Source organism: Bradysia coprophila, unplaced genomic scaffold (genome assembly GCF_014529535.1).
Source record: "Bradysia coprophila strain Holo2 unplaced genomic scaffold, BU_Bcop_v1 contig_151, whole genome shotgun sequence".
Classification (NCBI taxonomy): Eukaryota; Metazoa; Arthropoda; class Insecta; order Diptera; family Sciaridae; genus Bradysia; species Bradysia coprophila.
Window position 1 is genome coordinate 5164338 of NW_023503423.1, and position 24909 is coordinate 5189246.

General features: G+C 35.3%; 2 protein-coding genes and 1 long non-coding RNA gene across 3 annotated transcripts; 1 reads left to right on the top strand and 2 right to left on the bottom strand.

Annotated features, from left to right (window-relative positions):
- Positions 1–5158: 5158 nt before the first annotated feature.
- LOC119074737 lies at positions 5159–7351 on the bottom strand. Its single transcript, XR_005087239.1, has 3 exons — positions 7160–7351; positions 6696–6701; positions 5159–5169 (listed from the first exon to the last, which is right to left on the bottom strand). It is a non-coding gene; the product is annotated as an uncharacterized LOC119074737 (long non-coding RNA).
- Positions 5480–9184, top strand: LOC119074663 (DNA-directed RNA polymerase II subunit rpb1). Its single transcript, XM_037180944.1, has 4 exons — positions 5480–5637; positions 5706–5769; positions 8112–8433; positions 8500–9184. Exons 2-4 carry the CDS (start codon positions 5758–5760, stop codon positions 8955–8957), a joined length of 792 nt encoding a protein of 263 aa, XP_037036839.1. The 5' UTR covers positions 5480–5637; positions 5706–5757; the 3' UTR covers positions 8958–9184.
- A 12586-nt stretch (positions 9185–21770) lies between these two features.
- Positions 21771–22567, bottom strand: LOC119074686. The gene is made up of 2 exons (XM_037180970.1): positions 22411–22567; positions 21771–22334 (listed from the first exon to the last, which is right to left on the bottom strand). The coding sequence occupies exons 1-2, from the start codon at positions 22524–22526 to the stop codon at positions 21824–21826; spliced, it is 627 nt and encodes a 208-aa protein (XP_037036865.1). The 5' UTR covers positions 22527–22567; the 3' UTR covers positions 21771–21823.
- Between the last annotated feature and the right edge of the window lie 2342 nt (positions 22568–24909).

The window sequence follows — 24909 nt, forward strand, 5'->3', positions numbered from 1 at the left end:
CTCATCCGATTTTGCCAAATTTAGTTTTTTATGGAAAGTAATTGAATACCGAAAATAACGTGGCGAAAAAAGTTTCAAATTTGGTCCCTTGGACTAAGGCCGCTACTCGGCCCTAAGTGTTTTTTGCACATAAATCGAGTAAATCTCATCCGATTTTGCTAGTTTTTGTTTCATTTGAGAGATAATTGAATACCGAATAGAATGATGGCAAAAAAAAAGTTTCAAATTTGGGCCCTTGGACTAAGGCCGCTACTCGGCCCTAAGTGTTTTTTGCACATAAATCGAGTAAATATCATATGATTTTGCTAATTTTTGTTTTATTTGAGAGGTAATTGAATACCCAATAGAAAGTTGGCAAAAAATTTTGGGTTTCTAAAATAATGTCGCAAATTGTTGGTTTTATTTGAAAGGTACTTCGTACGGGCTTTCGTAATTGCGCTATGCGCAATTTAAAAAATGAACAGTTTCAGTAAATTTGACCATGCCCAACTTGACTTGCATTTTGGTAACAGACGCATTAGAGGGTTGTAGACGTATTAGGGTTCCGGGCGTATTACGGCTACGGACGACTGTTCTGATGCCTTGTTTTAACATCGAAACGGTAAATTATTTTTAGAATAGAAATAGTTGTACAGAGGGATTATTTTGAAAAATGATCTGCCGAAATTGGACCCAATTTACAGTGGAGTCATTTTTATTTTATTTTTAAGACAACACAACACCGTCTCAGACTTTCGCCCAGCTGACTGAATGACATTTACAAACGTGACTTACAATCATGACATACAGAGAGACGCTATGGGTACTAAATCCGAGACGCAAACCAAATAACACACGGAAAATCCTGATATGCGTGTGAGAGCTATAAGTGGACTTAGCACCCCCATTTTTTGGCATATAGCTGATATTGCAAAGATTGTAGTTAAAATAGCTGTGTAATTTATATTATAGCTGTGAGCCACATTTCAAATCTATCACGAGAAATAAAAATTTTTCCCAAACTTTCATGAATTTTGCGGCCACCCATCTAAGTACTAACCGCGCCGATTGATGCTTAACCTGAGAATCCGACCATCACATATGCTGCTGATGTGCTAATTTTGCTTGTGCTTTAAAATGTTCTTATTTCGAAGCGTTGCTACGGCAATATAAATCCTGCACCTATATTATGCGGCACACAGCCTAATTCAAGTGTGTAGTTTTTATATTTCACTTTTGTGAGTTGTCACTACAAGGATTGTTCTAGGTTCTGAAAGAAAGTGAATTGAAACCGCGCGAAGAATCATGAATTCAATTATTTTCTGTGAAATGACGAGTTTGATTTTTACGATTTGGCTAATTAATTAATTCGTTTCTAATGCAGTGAAATTTCGGATATTCTCATTCGTCTGTGTTTCTACGGAATCTGACAATATTGAAAAGGTTATGGTTACACTATAACCTGATCATCAAGCTTCATTACAATCAGCCAAGATATTTTAGAACAGTTTTTGTTTGTATATTAACATTGAGTCCGACCAGCACGAATCATGACTTGAATGCATAGTCCCATACATTTTCTCATATGCAGCACACAGCTATATTTTTCATACGTCAAATATGCGTTACACAGCTATGATATAGAGTACACAGCCACAATATGCAGATCCTAGCTATAAAATATGTCCACGGTGCATAATGTAGCTCTGTAATCCATAATATAGTTGTGTAACTCATATTACATGTAAATAACATTAACAGAATATGCGTTTAGTAGCTATATTTTTATAAGTCTTGCAGCTATATTATAAAAACTACAGCTATATTATAAGTTACACAGCCTTTATCGAAATTCACGGATTTTCCGTGCAGATTCAATCAAATATTGTTATTGTGGTCAACAATCTGATGAATAGAATCACATGATGTTGCCGTTGAATTTCAAACCCACAGCTGGAAATTCAATAATTCAATGTGAAGTCTCGACTTACACTCTGCGCTTTTGAGTTAATGCGGTGTATGAAAACACATGAAATCACTAGGAGGTGATCGAAGGTCAAAAATCAGGTGTTTTCTCACACAAATTTCTCATGGAAAAAATTGGTAAATTTGACTACATTAGTGAATTTCTAACACTTCATTTACCTACAAAAAACAAAAAAAGACTGTTAATAGCGTCTGTCGTCGTTAATCCTAGCCTTTTTGTACACCTTTTTTACTGTTCTAACCAACGCATTCGAGCATTTGAAGAAATGCCTCGCTCACGACGCCTAAACTAATTTTTATAATTCTAAAAAAATGCTGGTTCGCTTTGCGGAATAGAAACCTATAATAAGTGAATATCGCAATCTCCCTAATATGATATCTACTCGAAGAATCAGTAAAGATTTTATTTTGAAGCGATGCAGCTACTGAAATGCTTACAACACTTCCGACCCCTCATAGCCAATGGGAATATTGTAAAATGTTGAATTCTCGGATTAAATTCCTTTCCAGGCACATAAAATGACTCCACCAAAAAAGAGGTCTGATTAAGGTAGACAGTTTTTCGAAAGAACACCCCACACCCACAAGTATAACACTAGTTATCTTCGACATTGGGATTACGCGCTGAAGTCGTGATATTCTAACACTAGTTAGGAAATAGCTATTTTCATAATAAGGTAATAAATGGGATTGTTTTGCGCACTAGATGTGAGATTGCCGATACGAGCGAAGCGAGTTCGGCAACACATCGTGTGCGCAAAGCCCCCATTTACTACCGTGTTAGGAACAAGGTTTTATCTCCTGTAATGTCATAATCACCATAAAAACCAAATTTAAAAAATCAAACTGAAACATAAACACGCCATGACGCCGTCACTCATTCATATTCCCCACAAATAAAACACACATCTAGTATACTGTCACGAATTTGTCAATTTTCAGTGAATAAATGAGAAATTATCGACGTTTTCCGTGCGCAAATGACGATGTATCGAAATTTTCAGTTAATAAACGTACGTTCTGTGAATGACGTGTTTAAATCTAGCCCATTTTGATTTTAAAAGTGACACTCAAATTGTGAATATTATGACATTACAGGAGATAAATTAGTTTTGTGCCACCGAGAATTGAAATACGACCCTTTTCAGCACTCATTTTAGTGTTGTAAAGTGACTTATTTCAGCACCCGTTTGATGTGATATTACAACACTCAAAGCAGTGTTGAAATGGAATTTGTGTGAGTTGTTACAGCATTCGTTTCAGAGAATGCAAAGCAATGTGATCGATCAAATTTGAAGAGTGATTGTTTACAATGAAAATTATGATTTTTTGTGCTCTTGTCTATTTCAATTCTCGGTTGGCACAAAGCATGATGTGTTACACGTATTGTAATGAGATTTTTTCAGCACACGACCCAATTTTCCTTACTCGCTCCGCTCGTAAGGAAAACTTGGGTCTAGTGCTGAAAAAATGAACATTACAATACTTGTAACACAACATACTAATTCCCAAGGTTGCACTAGCGTCGCTAGTCATTAGCGACGCTACTAGCGCCGCTAATAGCGACGCTTATTTTCAAAATTTGTCGCTACTAGCGTTAGCGCTCGCTAGAATATCATTAGCGAATATTTTTTCGCTGATCGCTAATCACTTCGCTAATGAAAAATAGAACATTCTAGGTATTGAACAATTTAATATTGAATTATTAGAATTGTTATTTGCATAACTAGAAGTGAAGCGTTGAAAAATCGAGTTATGAAATGTACTTCACATTCAAAGTCCGTTAAAAGTTTATGAAATTTCATGTATTACACCAACTCCAACTCGCAATCGTGTAAATTACTTTTCATGCTTTTGATTAACAAAATTCACATGAAAGCTTGACTTTCTAATTGTTCATCACTAGTATGCAAATAGCTACTATACTCAATCTTTTGCAACTTCCGTAAAAAGGTAAGCTTCAACATAAATCTTCAACATAATCATAAAATCTAATAAGTTTTCCTCAAAAAACGATTGAACAAAATGCAATTAAAGTTCATCAAAAGCAAAATTTAAAAAATTATTGAGATTTCATCATGTTCAGCATGATTAAAAATGTTTAAAAAAAATTTAAATTAAGAAATCGTCTTATTCATGAGATCTTTTAGCGAAACATTAACGATCGCTATTAGCGGCCGCTACTAGCGCGCTAACTTTTTTTCGGTTAGCGAATAAGTTTAGCGTCGCTAACATTTTTCGAAATTAGCGTTAGCGTTAGCGTCGCTAATAAAAATCGTTAGCGATCGCAACCTTGCTAATTCCTAACTTATGTTAAAGGGATTCTATTCTGCAATTCGTTAAAAAAAAGCATTTTAGCATGCATGAGAACTCACTTTGAGCATCAAGCAATATCAATGTCTGGTTACGGAATTGAAATTTTTCATGATACAAAAAAAAGTGACGGTATGGTAAAGCTCCTGTACTTCAAGCAATATTTTCAAAGGGTAACATGAGATAATGTTAAACTGTTAAAGTATAAATGGTAATTTAATACAAAAGTGAATCAATATTTTTCGGTGGAAAAGATACACTCGAAGGATTGGTCATTTTTAATCTGAAAGAGAAAGCATTTTATTGATGACATTTATGTCTGTTGTGTAATCGAAATCGATACGAGAGCCAAAAGACGACATACAACACTTAAAATGTTATTTTTATTTCTTTGCGCGATTCCATTTTCGCATTTCTTTTTGCGATTCAATTTTTTTTATTTTGATATCAAATTACCTGTAATTGCGGTGTGGAATTGTTCAGTCGAATAAGTGCAAATTATTTCTTGTTGTTCTCAGTGATTTACTTCGCAGACGTTCTGGTTGATATAACTCTTTTCAAATATTTTTTCCCAGATTTTCTTCTTATAACTAAAATCAAAGCAAAGAAGCCACAGACTACATTTTAACTAAACTATATGATCTTAAGTAGGTAGCATCACAGAGTTGTTTCAACCATTGATGCAGAATCTTCAGACACTTTTTTCTAGAAAGCAAAAGAGGATGGACCGGACCATGTTCCTGTATTTAACAGTCGATTAGCATAGTAGATATATACAGTAATACCTGTTCAATGACATCAGGCCCGAACTAGCCAGTCGTCGTGCACATTTCACATTTTTTTTTCTACATTAGCGATTCTCTGTAGTGCGTGGTTTCCATCAGTTCGGTCCTGAAGGCAGCCAACGTTTCATCCAACGTTTGATTCAATTGCATGAAAACATTACACGTTTATTGCACCCAAGCAAATCATCAGATCAAACAAATAATAGTGGTGGTAGATAATCACACACTTGATTTGATGCACTTACACTTTGAATATCGTTTCCAACAGTTTTCTCGCTCTTTTCGCACAATTTTCCTTGATTAAAACTCTTTTTTTTCGCTGCGCACGTACGCTAGTCTTTTGTATTTCTTTGGCAATTTCTAAACACACCAATGTTACAAGTAGAAAAAAAAACTGCATTTCTTTTATGGATGTTAATATCACTACAAACTAGTTCAAGTTCAGTGCTTTATATAAAAGACAGTGGTCGGATTTGCAATTTTTCATTTGTTTTGTGAAAATCAAATCATTGTGGTCGATTGATTGAGTGGTCGAGTTTGTGTTTAAGTTTCAATATTGGTTTTTGGGATTGAAGTAATTTTAGTTTTTTAATTCAATTTTTTATCTTAATGAACTAAATTTATCCTTTATTTCGTATGTAGACTGTGCGAGAGAATATTTACGTAATTTGTCCAACGAAACTTGGGATATAAGATGAAAGTTCTGGTAAGTTAAGAGCTAAAATATTGATTCAGAAAAAATGAATGTGAGGAACTAAAACTCTTCGTATTGGAGCAACGCACTTCAAACATGAGCGGCACTCTAAATAGAGTACTGAAACTGGACAGTGTATCAAACAACAATGACACACTGTAAAAAATTTCATACAAAATAGTACTCTATTTGACAGCCGTCGACTGTGATCACTTTTGCTTGAAGTGCTTCAATTGGAGATTGTGTTGCTTTTTTAGTTAAATAATGAACAGGGGACCTCAGTGAAATTTAGATAGGAATTTACCGCAGATGATAAGTCCACTCATACAAACAATAGTGCTTTTGCGTGTTTATAAAGTTTTACTATTACCATGAACGTGCGTGAACTATTTCAAATATTTGGGCTGATAAACGTGGAAAATCATTTTTCAACCAATAAAAAACTGTAGAAAATCCTTTGAAAATTTTTGAAAATCGTTTGATCAGAAAACTAAAGAAAATCGATGGAAATCCTCAAAAGGCGAAAAGAAAATCCTTCAAAATAATTTATTTTAAGATAAGCGAAAAAAAAGACTGCTCGAATTGCACAGCTAGTAAAAAAACGATCTTTTCAAAAACAGAAATAAAAATAAATAAAAATCGTCCACTCTATTCCTTCCCAACGTTCCAAGAATACATGCTGCGTTTCCTCTTTGAATAGCAATTGAAATTCTTTGCAATAAATAATCTGTTGAACGCCTTTCCCCTGATGCTTTTTTCATCAAAGATCCTAATATCGTGACAAATTTCTTTGTTTCTGGGCCCATGCAACCTAAAGATGATTTCTCTTTACTTCGATCACTAGATTAGATTCGAATTACCGGTGACTATGATTCTATCAAATTGATAAATCAACACACCCCCTTAATTTGATAAATCTTAGCACTCCCTTGAGTCACTCCGATCTATAAATTTAGAATTGTTCACTAGTAACCGAATCGTGATCTACACGATTCCATCAACATGTGAATTCAACATTTCTGCCGTTTTTGAATGCTTGACCGCATTTTCATTCGTCTCAATTCATTGCGATGCTGGCGGTAGCAATTTCTTTCTATTGACAACTGATTATGATTCACCCAAATGCCGTCGCCGTCAATTCAACAATTCGATTTAGTTGTTAACAAACATATGCTTCTGATTGTTATTTTGCTTGATACGATAGCCCACTACTATCGTTAATGACCCACTGTCATCGACTTTGATTACGATAGCCCACTGCTACCGGTTTGGATTTGTTTGATGACGATAGCCCACTGCTATTGGCGATGACCTACTGCCACCGACTTCTCGTTCGTACGAATTAACTCACTCATTGACTTGCGACAACCCACTGTTGCCGACTTCGGTTTCGGATTGCGACGACCCACTGTCATCGACGATAGCCCTCCACTATCGATTTTGGTTCGGTTGGCGATGACCCACTGCCATCGACGATAGTCCTCCATTATCGATTTTCGGTTCAGATGTAATAGCCCAACTGCTATTAGCGACAGCTTAATTGCTGCCGACTTTTGGTGCGGATACAACAGCCCAACTGCTGTTGGCGATAGCCCTCTACTATCGACTTTTGATTCGGTTGACGACGACCCACTGTCGTCGGCTATAGCCCTCTATTATCGACTCTCAATTCTGATACGACAACCTAACTATTGTCGGCAATAACCCAACTGTTATTGACTACTCGTTCATGTACGACAGCCCAACTGCTGCCGGCAATAACCCAACTGTTATTGACTTTTTTTTTGTGAACTCTAACATCACTGGAACAGCCCAACTACTGTTTTCGATTCACTTTCATTTCGATTCCAAAACTTTATTTACAATTTTCCTCCTTCCTCTCCATGTCCTGGGCCCATAACCTGTGAAATCGGTGAAAACGCAACAAAAATGGTTAAGAAAATCCTCTTAAAATCGTAGAGCATCCTCAGAGGACTTTCTTTTGGAAAATCATTTGTCGACGAACTTTGTCCACTGGCCACATCTGACGCTCTGACGGAGCTCGTTGTGCCTTTGACTTTTTACGTGCTGCTAAGGAAGGTACATTTTTTTTTTTGCTGAAGCTTCACAGAAAATCCGATTGGCCGTCAAGTAGCCAGTACGACCATGTCTGTATGAGTGGACCAGCAGAAAAACAGCTGAAGCAAATTCATGTCTTAATTTCACTGACGTGCCCTGTATCAGAAACACCGCCATAAATTAGATTACGCTAACACGAACACTTGGATTTTCCATCCTAAAAAATCATTTGTTCTTTTTACGAGCATATTGACAACCTCCATTCACTTTACTCTCCATCCCATTTACTTTCATAGACAACTTTAACGCTGCTAGGTGCTATCACATTCGCTAATGCAACGACTTCCGATTTGATGGTATCAGAGTCCCGGAAGAATGTTCGTCAATCGAGTTCACCTTCACCACTAAATTCAATAGCATCCAGTCAAGATGGACAAGCGAAACAACAATCTCAGTTGCAAAATCAGCAACCGTCACAACAGTTGTACAACATAAAACAAGATTATAGCAATACCGGCCAACCGCACAGTACAGTTTACAATCACATCCAGTCGGCTGCGGCGCCTTCATCGACACCACAGAACGGCTATATCATTTCGGTGAATGGACAGCAAGCAGGTTAGGGACTCAAAATGCATAAACTTTGAAACGAAATGTTTAAGTGTGTTCTCTTCCAACAAATAGCTGGACCAACTCCAGTTCTTATGCAGTATCTGCCTCAAAATCAACAATCCGGTGGCATACAATACTTACAACTGATTCCCACAAGACCATTAATTGTTCCAATCAGCCCATACATAACTCAGTTACCACAGTATAATGGACAGCCGACTACACAACCAACATCCGCCCAATATGCATCCGCGTCATCAACATATGGACCCGCACAGCCGGCATATGGAGCCGTCCAATCGACATATGCGCCCACACAATCAACATATGGAACACAATCGTCACCATCATCTTCCCACAATTACCAGTCGTATCAAAATCCAATTGGTGGTTATTCATCGCCGGTCGTTTCTTACTTTCGACCGCATGCGGGTATTCAGTTAGTCGATTCGCCAGTCGATATGAGCTTGAACACAAATGAGTACATTCCGATTCAGTCGGAAAACGCTTACAAAATGAGACGGGCGTAATTGCATAACAATACTCTCACAAAGTGAAACTATAGTCTGATAATCAAGCCTTACAGTCGTATATTAGATAGTCCCCTAAAGAGATTATGAAGTGAGCATTTCCACTCCACTCTGTAATTTATTCGGTTTGCCCTCGAAATGTTAATTAAATCTTGTTTGTGTTATTACTGGCGATTAATTTTATTTCCTTGTTTGTTGTTAAATAAACCGAATTGTTTTGTTGTTAATTTACTTTTGCCCTGATCTAGGAATTCGTCTTTTTCCGGTTTCTGGTCTGTTATATACTACAAAAATTTTGGAGCAGTGGACCCTTTGCAAATTTGTAGTCATCAAAAAACGAATATTTTCCGCCTTAATTTAGACTATTAGAGGGTCAACTGCTCTTAATAAAGTCAATAATAAATCAGTAATTCTGTTACTTCTGCTGTTCAAAGTATCGTCTAGTGCAAAATATTTTACTTCATTGTAAGCATGCATTTTAACTATAAAAGACTGCACGTTACGATGACATCGCTCAGTTTCGACGTTGCTGTCGTTAACAGATGATTTGCCGTTTCTGGAATGTCACCATGCTGACTTCAACGAAATTTTTCTCAGGTAAAACATATCGATGGAATTAACATACATTTACAAAAACGAATAAGTTCGATGTTTTTGTTGAAGTAAAAAATTGATTCAATTGAAATTGGTTTCACGCATCAGCGGTTAACTTTACACAAAAATTAGAGAATCAATCAACATTCCATTTCCAATTAATCCAATTGGATAAAAAATGAGAAAATTAGGTGACCTTTTCTTGTATTAATTTAGACGTATTGTGGTTTAGAAATTGAGTTCTTCACAGATATTCTTGGTATATTAAATATTGATTGAAGATAGTACAATGACATAGTAAGTATAGACTGGCCGTGCTGGTATGTTTTTGATAGCAAAAGTGGAGAAAACGTTCACGTACCATAAATGTAAATGTATTCATGAAATTTTATGCATATTATGTATCGCCCAAAACCACTTACAGTGGAGGTGTGACGCAAGTCCTGTTATCCACTTACAAAAGAACTGATATCGGTGTAGGCGACGCTTACAGATTCGACACTCAAAAATATATGCGTCACAAATGGCAGCTGATGAGTAAAGTACGTGAAAGTTTTATCAACAAAAATCTGACCAGTAAAATTTTAGGAAGAAAATTATAACAAAAAAAATTGCGTCACAAGTGGCAGTCCATTTTTTCATACAAATCTCTACAAATCGTGGGCGCGCGTTAGCATAGCGCCCGTGACGCAAGTCCTATTACTAGAAAAAAATAAAAAAAAAAAATTTGTCGTAGACTGCAGAACCATATATACAGCAAATATTAAAGTTCTACAATTCAAATACAAATGACTTTAAATTACCATTAAAAAAAACTAGGCGTCCGTACGAGTTCAACGAGCTATCACACGTTCTTGCAGCTTAAAATTTGGCCACGCAAAAAATCTTCCAAGAAGCACCATTTCCATACATTTTGGTCAATTTCAGTACTTTAAACGAAATGAAAAAATCCTACGTTACTTTGTTAGTCCGTCCGTCCGTCCATGTTTCCTATCTTCTAAAGTCTTCTTTAGATTTTGTTGAAATTTTGGGAGTAGATTCTAGTAGTCATTCTAAGACATTCCAGAAAAAAAAATTAGGGGGAACCGGCCTCGTTTCGGAGCTAGGGCTCCTCGAAGTTCCCATATAGGCCCCATATAAGAACATCTTTAGGTGTGTGTGTGTGGGTATGGTAGAACAAATTTTTATCGCTTTTGGTGAGCTCTGCTCAATTTTTTTCCTAAATTTAGTAATTTTTAAATTTTTAAATTTTTTAAATTTTTTAAATTTTTTAAATTTTTCAAAAATTTTTAAATTTTTTAAAATTTTTTAAATTTTTTAAATTTTTCAAAAATTTTTAAATTTTTTAAATTTTTCAAAATTTTTTAAATTTTTCAAAAGAATCATAAAACTTAATGACATATTTCCGGCCAAGACATTCTTTAAATCGATTTTACACCATGAAGCCATGATGGCTCATTTTTGGTCAAATGGAGAAAAATGTAGATCTGGTTGTGGGCTACATTTTTCTCCATTTGACAAAAAAAGAGCCATCATGGCTTCATGTACGAAATCAATTTAAAGAATGTCTTGGCCGGAAATATGTCAGTAAGTTTTATGATTCTTTTTAAAAATTTTTAAATTTTTAAAGTTTTTTACATTTTTCAAATTTTTCAAATTTTTAATTTTTTTTTTAATTTTTTAAATTTTTTAAAATTTCAAACTTTTTAAATTTTCAAATTTTCCAAATTTTCAAATTTTTCAAATTTTAAAATTTTTCAAATTTTAAAATTTTTTAAATTTTAAAATTTTTTAAATTTTTTAAAATTTTTAAAATTTTTCAATTTTAAAAAACTTTTAAAATTTTTCAACATTTTTCAGACTTGATCATTTTATTTTGCTTCCACCTTACTAATTCTTCCAAAAGAACTGATATCAGTCAAAAACACTCAAAAGAGTAAAAGTGACGCAAGTCCTTGTGCATACTTCCAAAACAACTGATATCGCTGGAGGTGACGCATTCTGCGCTTGTACGCAAAAACTGTAACAGCAAAAATTTGACCAAAGAAATTCTAAAAACAAAATTTTACCAATAAAATTTTGCGTCACAAAGTGGCAGATGATTCGGACGTATTAGGGCGTATTGCCTATTTTAAAAAATTTCTTAAAAGTACTTTCCTCAACATCTGCCACTTGTGACGCAAAATTTTATTGGTAAAATTTTGTTTCTAGAATTTCTTTGGTCAAATTTTTGCTGTTACAGTTTTTGCGTACAAGCGCAGAATGCGTCACCTCCAGCGATATCAGTTGTTTTGGAAGTATGCACAGGGACTTGCGTCACTTTTACTCTTTTGAGTGTTTTTGACTGATTTTCAAGTTTTGAAATTTAATATCTCGGCCACATCTTAACCGTATGAGGCGTGTGATAGCTCGTTGAACTCGTATGGACGCCCAGACTACGAATAAAATACTTTGGGGTAGTAGGAGCAAAGGGGGAAAAGTCAAAAAGTCTCTCAGTCCTGCGGAAAAAATTTGTGTCAAATTTTTCAGTGTGAACGGACTTGCGTCACGGCCCTTCACTAACTTAGGGCCATGATGTTTTGTTCAGCGAACTTTTGCTTCAGTTAAATTTCTATGGAGAGCCAATCTATACTATGTCACTGAGATAGTATCTGTTGCAGTTAATGCTGAGTTTCGTCCGAGGAGCAAACCAAAGAGATTTGGGATGTTCCTAGAGCCATGTGCGAGTGAACAAGAGTTTTGTGAGAGTTACCAAGAGTTAATAAATGGTATAGCGCAGAAAACAAGGATGAGTTTTATGATTGGAGAACCAAAAAAAAATCTGTTAGTGTACTCACAGTGGGCGCATGAGTTTTGTTTCTATATTTTATTGGATAAAATTTCAAAAACAAAAAGGAAATCATGAAGGGGATTTGTTAGCATTTGTAAAAAAGAATAACAATTTTTGGAATCACTTTTCCGTTAGCTCAGTGACGAGCGCGCATTTGTAGCATAAAGTGCCCACTCCACTCAACAAAAAGTGCTCCGTAAGAGAGCCGTGAGAGAGCGAGCTGTCAAATAAACAAAGCAAAATTTGAAAAAATTCAATTTTGTCTCTCACACGGAGTACTTTTTGGAAAGAGGAAACTAAGGCTGCGAGCGCACTTACGCCGTTTAGCACTCCGTTTACGAGTGAACAATGGAAGCTCCTCCCACTTTCCATTGTTAAAACGTAAACGGAGAGCTAAACGGTGTAAGTGCGCTCGCAGCTTAAGCATAAGTTGAATATTAGTGGACAAAAGAACCTGTGTTGGTATCACTAATACTAAGAGCTTATTGCATGTCAATTGTCAATTGTATTAGACGATGGTGTAGCGTTGCGCGGTAGTACTCTCCGTCATAAATGCCTTTTCAGTCACCCTTATGGACAAGATTCAGCAGTTTTGTCTGTTTGAGTGGACCAGCTGAAGCAAATTCATGACTAAATTTCACTGACATCTCCTGTACTGAAACCATTTCGATTACATTTCTAATACGTAAGTGTCTAAGAAAACATATGATGCATCCACTAAGATTAGATCTCTGAATTAAACTCGGTGACGACATTTATAAAACTAAGCTTGAGCTCATTCCTATCACAAATCTTAACGTCTAAAACTGAAGACATGTTGAATTTGGTATGCTTCGTTTGAAAGTTGAGATGCGTAAAAATCATCAATGAAAATACAATTCGTGACTGGTGAGTTTTATTAAACATTTTATTTCAATCAATTGAATCGATTTTCAGTGTGAATAAACTCTGACGTTATGTAAGTCAACCATCTGAAACTGAGGTACACCTGATTTGAGGATGTGTGTGGAGAAATGGTTATTTTTGAATGCTTCACTTGTACCACTTTCTTAAAACAAGATTCCTTTTTTTTGCTTCTTTCTATGAATGTTACATGGCTAATTACACGAAAATAAATCTTTTCGAATTGGATCCATTTACAATTACTTATGCTAATTCCCGAAATAATAATTATCCGGTTACAGATGCTATGCAATTTGTATCGTAATAAAAATGCATAAATTACTATTTAACCGAACGGTTTGAGAATATTCGACTTGAAAATAATATCCGACTCATTATACGATTGAGATTTTAAAAAAAAATTAATGCAAACTCATCTTTACGACGAACACTTTCATTATACAAATTGTACGCTTTGGTGATTATAAATATACTAAGTAAAGACACAAACTATCGTTTTGGGCTGACAGCAAACAATCTCCAATTCATTATCTTTGAAAATAATTAAAAATTTTCAATTCCCGTCTACTCATCATTTGATGAAACATTTTTTGGTAAGATTTGAATTCGGATATTCACTGTATCAGCAAGTTCACTAAATCTAAGTAAGCAAATCATGAACATTCACTCAGTTTCCCTATAATTCACAATAATTCCAAGTCTACAGTTCACTGGAAAAACTGATGTTTGCTTAAGTGGAATCTGTCGACGCAATAGGTTTGTTCTACCGCACTGCAAAAACGATTTTCGACAAGCCGAAAACAAAAAAGATCATCCACTGAGCCATAGCCCCAACGCTCTTCAACAAAATTTTTGTTGATTATGTCTCCATGGACGACAGGTGAAATAACCTTGGACCAGACCTATCGTAAATATCATCGGAAAGATTACAAACCTTGACTGTTAGGCTCTGGGATACAATTTAGTATGAAGCACAAAATTCGTTAGATATGTAGGGAAGAAAAGGTCTCACAGAGGTTACATTATCTGACTTTACTAAATATTAATTGAAGCTCCCTAATAGTCGCTCTATCTAAAACATAGTAAGTCTTTAGGTACATAACGGTAAAACCTTTTACGTGTTACGGCATGTTTCATTTTCATTTACATTGCCTAATCACGTAATCTCCCCTTCGGGTCGGGCTGTAACACCCCACTTATCAAATACACAACTTGGAACCTTGGAAGTAATATACTATTACTCACTGAGTCCTGGAAAATGAGTCATTGTTTTTGCCTTGTTTGGTTGCATCCCTGGCCTTCGGCTAGCGCTGCAAACGCCACATCTGACAAAATAAAAAGTTCTAAACAATTACATAATCTACTATTGTTTGACGTATATTCTACAAAATCTATTACAGTGGCGGACTTTCAATTTTGTGCACTATTTTCATTCAGCTGTTCGACCAGCTGGTCCATGTAAACAAAAAAAATAATTTTATAATCAGGAGTAGATAAAAATGGCAACAGAGGTTTGTTTATTATCGCCAACAATACAACTAAATAGAGGGCTCATATGAGTCGAATGTATCGAACATTTGTTTCAATCCGAATTTGGTACATAAATTTTATAATGTAAATCTTCAGATTGTTTAGAGACTAAAACCATTTTAGACGTAGTCTTATTAAAATAATTTAAATGCTGAGACTGTTGTATAAAACGAGCCATCAGAACAGTCGGAGCGTCTGCTGCGACTGAGCCCCGTACAAACCCGTATATCTATTGCGTACGTGACCCTAGTGCGTCTGTCACCCTACTTTGACCGTAGACCTATTGCACCCGTAAACGTAGTTGAAGTCAAATTATTATGAAATGTGTACATCTTAGAAATTGCGCATAGCGCAATTACGAAGCCCCGTACGACGTTCCTTTCAAATAAAACAAAAATTTCAAATAGCCCTAAAATTTAAATTTATTTAGTATAAATACACATAGGGCCTCGTATCGGCCTCAGTCCGATGATCCAAATTTAATTTTTTTTCAACTACATTCTATTCGGCCTTTGATTACCTTCCAAATGAAACAAAAAATACGAAAAACGGATGAAATTTGCTAGAGTTATATTCAAAATACACATAGGGCCCTAGTAGCGGCCTTAGTCCGAGGTCCCAAATTTAATTTTTTTTCAACAACATTCTATTCGGCCTTTGATTACCTTCCAAATGAAACACAAATTACGAAAAACGGATGAAATTTGCTCGAGTTATATGTAAAATACACATAGGGCCCTAGTAACGGCCTTAGTCCAAGGACCCAAATTTAATTTTTTTTTCAACAACATTCTATTCGGCCTTTGATTACCTTCCAAATGACACAAAAATTACGAAAAACGGATGAAATTTACTCGAGTTGTATGTAAAATACGCATAGGGCCCTAGTAGTGGCCTTAGTCCAAGGACCCAAATTTAATTTTTTTTTCAACAACATTCTATTCGGCCTTTGATTACCTTCCAAATGAAACACAAATTACGAAAAACGGATGAAATTTGCTCGAGTTATATGTAAAATACACATAGGGCCCTAGTAACGGCCTTAGTCCAAGGACCCAAATTTAATTTTTTTTTCAACAACATTCTATTCGGTGTTCGATTATCTTTCAAATGAAACAAAAATTACGAAAAACGGATGAAATTTACTCGAGTTGTATGTAAAATACGCATAGGGCCCTAGTAGCGGCCTCAGTCCGAGGACCCAATTTTTTTTTTTCAACAACATTCTATTCGGTGTTCGATTATCTTTCAAATGAAACAAAAATTACGAAAAACGGATGAAATTTACTCGAGTTGTATGTAAAATACGCATAGGGCCCTAGTAGCGGCCTTAGTCCGAGGACCCAAATTTAATTTTTTTTTCAACAACATTCTATTCGGCCTTTGATTACCTTCCAAATGACACAAAAATTACGAAAAACGGATGAAATTTACTCGAGTTGTATGTAAAATACGCATAGGGCCCTAGTAGTGGCCTTAGTCCAAGGACCCAAATTTAATTTTTTTTTCAACAACATTCTATTCGGCCTTTGATTACCTTCCAAATGAAACACAAATTACGAAAAACGGATGAAATTTGCTCGAGTTATATGTAAAATACACATAGGGCCCTAGTAACGGCCTTAGTCCAAGGACCCAAATTTAATTTTTTTTTCAACAACATTCTATTCGGTGTTCGATTATCTTTCAAATGAAACAAAAATTACGAAAAACGGATGAAATTTACTCGAGTTGTATGTAAAATACGCATAGGGCCCTAGTAGCGGCCTCAGTCCGAGGACCCAAATTTTTTTTTTCAACAACATTCTATTCGGTGGTCGATTATCTTTCAAATAAAACAAAAATTACGAAAAACGGATGAAATTTACTCGAGTTGTATGTAAAATACGCATAGGGCCCTAGTAGTGGCCTTAGTCCAAGGACCCAAATTTAATTTTTTTTCAACAACTTTCTATTCGGCGTTCGATTACCTTCCAAATGAAACAAAAATTACGAAAAACGGATTAAATTTACTCGAGTTCTATGTAAAATACACATAGGGCCCTAGTAGCTTTTCACTTCTAAAGCCCCAACTCACGGTCCACTCACCCGATTTAAAAAAAAAAAAATCCTGGATTGGTATTGACAATACCTATCATTTGCCGTGTCATTTACATTTCCATCGTTTATTTTGCCATAAATATCACCAAAAGACCTTAAATCACTTAGGTGGCCCTAACTCACGAAGGGCCGACCCGAATATGCCCATCTTCGAACTTAGCCTCACTATTTTGACTATCTTTCAGGGAAAAAAAAATTTTGAAATCGGATTTGATTTACTCAAGATATCGACGTGACGGACAGACGGACAGACGGACAGACGGCCCAAATTTTTATTGCGGATTCGTCATCTATGAACATAGGCAAACACTTTGCCCTTACCGTCTGCTTCGAATTCCATCAATTACACACGGCATCGTAATCCTATAAGCCCCTTCGTACTTCGTACGGGGCTAAAAATCTACGAGTAGGTGAATTCCAAACTTCAAAAACTTTCTGTTTAAATCTGTGTTATGAAACAAATGCTCTCCAAAACTTTTGACCACCACGAGTTGTTTAATCATCGGATTCAAAGGAAAAGTAAGAACCAATGAGAAGCTCGATGACATGAATGCCATGGACGCAAAGAGACTAGAAGGTAGATTCAAATAAAAAAATGAAAGCTATTCATATAACACTTTATAAAGTTCAATAAATTAAAAAATGTTTTCCGAGCAAAATATGTTTTACAAACAAAATATGTTATACATGTGAAACATGTTTTCCATGCGAAACATATTTTTCATACGAAACGTACTTTCCATTCGAAATATGTCTTCCATGCGAAACGTGTTTTCCATGCAAAACGCGTTTTCCATACGAAACATGTTTTCCATTCGAAACATGTTTCCCTTGCAAAACATATTTTCCATTCGAAACATGTTTCCCATGCGAAACATATTTTCCATTCGAAACATGTTTCCCATTTGCAACATGTTTATCATTCGAAACATGTTTTCCATACGAAATATGTTTTCCATGCAAAACAATATCTTTTCATAGAAAATTTTTATTTTTTTTTAATTTAAATTTTCAAATTCGACGTTTTTTTTAAGTAGCCGTTCTATCGACGTTACTTTCTACTCTTTTACATCCATGGCATGAAATGTCAACCGACGCATACATTTGCATCAAAAAACAACGAATACACTCTCTTCAGTTTTATTGTTAGCGATAATAAACAAACCACTGTTGCCATTTTCATCTAACTCCTGATTGTAAAATTAACTGAGTTTGTTTGTTTACATGGACCAGCTGGTCAAACAGCTGAATTAAAATAGTGCACAAATTGAAAGTCGCCACCTGGCCAAAAAATGAAGATTCCGTCCACTAAAATTCCAGAGCACAGAGTGTTCACATTCTGTTTACAAAAGAAATTCAGGTGTACAGAGTGTTCACATTCTGTACACGGAAAAAGTCAGGTGTACAGAGTGTTCACATTCTGTGTACACAACTCAAAATGTGCACAGAAACCAAGAACATGTGAATAAATGATACACAGTTCGAGTACAGATGTGAACTATTTTGAGCACGAACTGTGAATTTTTCACAGTTTGTTAATATTTTGTGAACAGAAGTCGATTCTAATTTATCGTTTTACCCGAAGGGTCGGCCACTGTAGTTTCAATAATTTTAACATATAAGACTACACTAGTTAGAAGTTCTGACTCAGAACTCGTCGTTGTCTATAGCAGATGATAAGACCGTATCTTTTGAGCGTCGTTGTTTGCGCAGCGCTCTCATAACTGAAGTTTAACGATATTTTCTCTTGCAATCTTGTTATTTCTCGGATCCGGCATAATAATAAGAAGAAAAAAGTCACCTCCTCATGAAGAATATAATCAATCACAGCAGCAAATATTCATTAATTACAGTTGATTAACCAGCTAAAATATCACAGAAAATAAAACTAAAAATAAAAATTTTGTTCAACCATTTTTTGTACGAATATTATTTTGTTATGCTGCATTGTACTCGCATAATGAAAATTGTACTTATTACGATCCACTTTAATTGACTTTTACTTTTAATAAAAAATAATGAACTTCTCTTAAACAGCGTGCCTCTTTCGGATGCTAATACAGTGACTGTTTGTGTTGTTAGCTAACTTCTTCACAATGTTTTTGTTCCTCCTTCTGCCATTTCATTCAACTATCTCACATGTCCGTGTTACTGAAACTCTCTTTTTATATATGTAACAAAACAATTATTTTGCCCATACTTAACTTCAACATTCGGACAATGTTATTAATCAAAAATTTTTATTTTTGTTCGACCAATAAAAAGCTAATGCTTCATTATTGTTTTAAAACGTACAGTTCAATTATGGGTTACCTCGGTTGACTGGATGTTAACTGAAGCTTTTATACGGTTATTTATTCGATGAACTTTGTCTTTCTTAATTGCAAATCATTTCGTTAATCTATACTTAAACGTAGGTTTTAAGAGTTAATAATATAAATAGATGATTTCGCCGGACACTGGGTGGGACAAACCAATCGATTTTTGGTTGACGAACCGAAGATTTTGATATTCTATGTTCTACAAAAGTGGAAAGAGATCAAAAGGAAAGTAGTAGATTAGGTTTCTTTCAAAGTGTTCAGCATACCATGCTGGGTAGCCTAGCACAATTTTTATCTTTTGGAAACAGCTAATCTTAGGCAGGGAGCTGCGGGAATAGACAATTTTAGATTTATCGGATTTTTCAGTCAATTAAGTGCTTCCAAGTCCATGATAATTTGGCGAAAAATTTGAATTAGCCATGGCGTATTCAAATTTTGCGCCAAAATATCATTGACTGGAAACCGAAGGGGAAACTACGCGGGCAAATACTGGGACATGTGCTATTTGCTATTGATGACCCAGACCAATAGAAGGAAATAGTGCTTCAATAGAAGTAAATACTTCGCCAATGTAAGTATGTGGGACAGAGTATGCTCGCGTAGTTTCACCCTCGCTGGAAATACTTAATTCACTGGGAACATCACTATGACTTTTATAACTGTCAAATGTGTTTTTTTTAGAATGAACCCACTGTAATACACAAAATTCAAATTTCATCGCTTCGAAAGTATCCTATTCCAGCCAATAAAAAAAGAAAGGAGCGATTGAGTCACGAGATATTCAGATCAATTGGAAGGCTTGGTGTCGAAATAACTAATTTTAAATAACTAATTACCAAATTAACTAATACTTAAATAACTAATACGTCAATAACTAATAAGCAAATAACTAAAACTAAAAAAACGAATGACCAAAATAATTAGTAGAGTAATTAACTAGCAAAATTATTTTATGAGATGAATTAGTTTGAAATACGGGGCTCCGCCCCCAAACCCCCGCGCCTGCGGCGAGCTTTCGTTTACCGCCTTGCAGACGTTCATGTAGCGTAATTAACTAGCACAATTATTTTATGAGATGAATTAGTTTAAAATACGGGGGCTCCGCCCCCAAACCCCCGCGCCTGCGGCGAGCTTTCGTTTACCGCCTTGCAGACGTTCATGGGGCTCTGCCCCAAACCCCGTTCCACCCCTTAAACCTCGCAAGGGGGGATACTCCCCCCTTGACCCCCCTATGCAGGGGCTGCCGCCCCTTGACCCCGCTTTTTTTTTTTTATATTTTTTCAACTTTCAAGATCTAGCACCTTCTAGTTTTACGTACTTACGAAATTACAGTTATAAAACCTAAATTTAAACTGCCTTACAGCAGGCGGCCTTACGGCAAACTTCGATCTTCTTACTAAATTATGTTAACTAGTCAATGGAAACAAAAACAATACATTTCAAATATTTATTAAAGTGTGAAACAAGCACTAAATTTAGTCCTTACATCGAAACGCCCGAAAAAAGCAAAGTATGACTAACATCATTATCAAATAGAAAATATCCAATTTTCAATTTCCACTTCTAAACGACCAACAAAATTCATGAAAAGACTTAAAAACTATAAATTACTTCATTATCACAAAAAAAATTAAATATTTTAAAATTCCACATCCAATTAATTGAAAGCACTTACAATATTGCTAGATGTGCATCACTTCTTAGTAGATGGATACGAAATTGCGCTGCTAATTCCGAATAAATAATCTTTTATGTCGAAAGTAGCATCATCAATTTTATACATTTTTACCACTGCGACCAATCGCTCACCGAGTTCTATTTGTTTCTTACTTTGTTTATTGTCTGTTGGTATGCCAGACATCATCTTAGCAATTAAAATCTCTGCGGCATCTTGCTCCTTTTTAATGCCTTCAATAAAATTATAAATACAAGGATGATGCACACCGAACAATATCGTAATGGCATTATGCCAAGCCTCAACTGCGTTATTGGTTCTTGGGAAGAAAGCAAGAGTTTGGTGGTAAACATTCCACAAATCAATTGAAAATAGGGGCTCAACAAATCTATTACGCGCGAAGTGGCCGATCCAAGTTTTTTCAAAGTATGACAACAAATTTTGTACTCCAACATCAACAGCTGATTTACCGCTTAACTTCGCTTTAAAAAAATCTAATCCTTTCAATTCTTCATATCGTTTAACCACTTCTTCGGGTGGAACGAATGCTAATGCAGCTAAGCATCTCATGTATTGGGCAAAATTCTCATCTTCACCGTAAATACTTTGTAGACCTTGTGCTTGTATATGGCGGTATATGCACTGGCACATATGAAAAAAACATCCGTAGACCTCCACTCCAGGAAATGTTTGTTGAATGGCTTTCATGGCAGCCTGTTCAAAGTCTACCATAACGGTTTTCGGTTTCAGTCTTGGTTGTAATTCCTTAAGTTTGCGAAAGATTTCAGCGTAGTTGAAGAAATCCTTACCACTAGCCAAGACGTACACGCACGGAACATAAGTTTTATTTCGTCTGCCTAATTATCAATCACACAGATAGATACAGAAAAATGGCCTCAATTTTTTAACGTTTCTAGTTCTTACCATGAATCGTATACAATTGTTTGAATATTGTTGGAACCACATCGAACGTACCATCCATGTACCATTCATCGCAATATGATAAGAACGAAAGATTTGTATTTGTTGAGAATATGACTATTCGCTTCGTATCCGATTGATTGTCGTACAAAACAAAAAGATCGCCCTTCAAGGTCAATGCATTGTCTCCATCAATTACTAATTCAGCCAATGTTTTCGGATTTTTCGGATGAACTCCCGTTTTGTTACGAATCCTGCGTATACCACGTGTCATATTGATATTACTGGGCAGCTCTACCGAGGACACTCTGCCAATCGAACATGTGATGTTGCGTAGAATTTTTCTTGGTGGTTCAGTTGTGGAAAGTGCTCGATTGCGAATATTTTCAAGTACTTTTCGAACATTTCCTTTACGAACATCAGGTGCGTGCGAGTGATCGAGAACTTTTTTCACATTGATACCGACACTATTCATGCGCCCAGGACAGCGAGTCATGGAATATCTTTTGATAAAAATAACAAAAGAGTTCAAATCGTTAAAAATGGCTTTTGATGTGAAAATATTTCTAATTTAATTACTGTGTACATCTCCAGTATTGGGTCTCAGTAGATTTCCCGTTTTTAGTGTATTCATATCCTTTGTGGAGAGCAACCTCACCACCTTTTTGATTACGCACAATTTCTAACGTAGACATTATCACACTTTAAAATAAATGACACAGTTTTTGTTCTTCAATGCGCGATGATAATTGTAATACTAACAGCAACAATAGTCGTAACAATGTTGGGAGAGTTTTTTTTTTTCATACAAAAGAACATTTGCTTATTCCGGTGCAGTGTTCACATTTTACCGAAAAATAAAAACCAGTGAGATGATAAAATCGAGTACTTTCTCTAATCAACATTTTAGATATTTTGGTATTAGTTTTTTCTAGCTTAGTTTATTTGACCATTAGTCATTTAGTCCAGTAGTTATTTTTGTAGTTAGTTTTTTTGGTGTTATTTATTTTGGCAGTTAGTTATTTAAAATTAGTTATTTCGACCGATTGCCGATATTCAGATCAATTGGAAAACAAGAGATGAATGCATTAGATTGTGTCTTGGAAAATGGTAATTAAATCAAGTCAAGTCCACCATAGACTGGACGGAAATTTTAATGACTGAAAAGTACACGAACTGATCACACATATTTAATCGAATCGAATTTTTGTTTCGTTCCTCGTCGAACGAAAACCTTTTGCGTGCAAGATTTTATTAAAATATAATTCCACAATAATAACATAGCTAATAATTGGCTCGAAGATTTGATAAGTGGATAAGTTGTAACTTGTAACATAAAATCGGTGAAGACGGCGAAAAAAACACTCATCTACAAAACATGGTCATAAAGCGTTAATATAGAAAGGCTATGGCATTTACGATGTGTTAATCTGACCAAAGAATGAATAATAGTCTGTGCTGGTACACGCCTTGGTAACTGATATCGTTATCTCACACAACTCATACATTACGATGAAATTACCTAATTAAAACAATCGAAAATATAACTTTTTCCAACAATTCTTTTTCCATGTCTATACACAGTGCAGGTATCTGTATCGTGTCTTGAGTCATGATTTTTCATGCTTCGGATATCTGACACATCAATATCTTCTCGTGTATGGCTTTTGAGTGCAGGGAAACGGTAGATGTGTATTCTCCAAATTGGAAACGAATAAAAGTGACATAAGTCTTTTTGCTTTATTTATCGCATCAGCGAATTTGTTTCGGACGCTTCATGTGAAGTGTTTCGATTAAAGTGAATTTTATTTGCATAAAATTTACAGTTTTATTCTGCATGCAGTAACAGATGAATTAAATTGGATTGAATATTTTATGTGCATTTTTAATGCTCAATAAAATTGGTCTGTGGTTTTCTGTGATAGTCTGTGGTAGTAACAAAATGTTTTACGGTTCGGAGAGCTCAAGGTTTCAAGCGGATTTTAGGACTCCAAAATTTAGAAATTTTTTCCACAATTTTATCCCAACAAAAATCTCTTCGAGAAAAGTGTGACGCAGTCTTTGAAATACAATTTCTAAAATGAATGATATCGCTAGAGTTGACGCTTTCAGCTTCGTTACGCATAAATTAAATTTTACACCCAATTTGTTCAAACAAGCTGGCTTAGGTTTTCTCATCATCTGCCAAATAATTTTTACAAAAAAAAATTTAGACTGGAAACAACCAAAATTTTACCAAAAAAATCTGCGTCGCAAAGTGGCAGATGTTCAGGAACAGACCAGCAAGAAAATTTATCTGCCACATGCGACGCAGATTTTTTTGGTAAAATTTTGGTTGTTTCCTAAATTTTTTTTTTTAAATTATTTGGCAGATGATGAGAAAACCTAAGCCAACTTGTTTGAACTAATTGGGTGTAAAATTAATTTTTGCGTAACGAAGTTGAAAGCGTCAACTCTAGCGATATCATTCATTTTAGAAATTGTATTTCAAAGACTGCGTCACACTTTTCTCGAAGAGATTACAGTTTACAGATTACAGGACAGTTTACAGTTTTAATTCAAAAATTTTACGAAAATCGAAAATTTGACAAAATTCGAAAATTTGACAAAATTTGACAAAATTCGAATTTGAAAATTTGACGAAATTTGAGAATTTGATGAAATTTGAAAATTTGATGAAATTTGACGAAATTCGAAAATTTGACGAAAATCGAAAATTTGACGAAATTCCAAAATCTGACGAAATTCAGAAAATTTGACGAAAGTAATTCTCTATCTGCCACCATTCAAGAAATATCTCCAAAACCCCAATTGATCCACCCATTTCCAACTTTCGACATTTTTCACATATGCCCCTCTGTTCTACTCGTAAAACTCTGAGACTTTGCCGAAGAAAGTAACTCTCTATCTGCCACCATTCACAAAATAACTCTAAAAACATAATTGACCCACCCATTTCCAACTTTCGACATTTTTCACATATGCCCCTCTGTTCTACTCGTAAAACTCTGAGACTTTGCCGAAGAAAGTAATTCTCTATCTCTCATAACCCAAAAAAATATTAGTCCTTTCATCCTA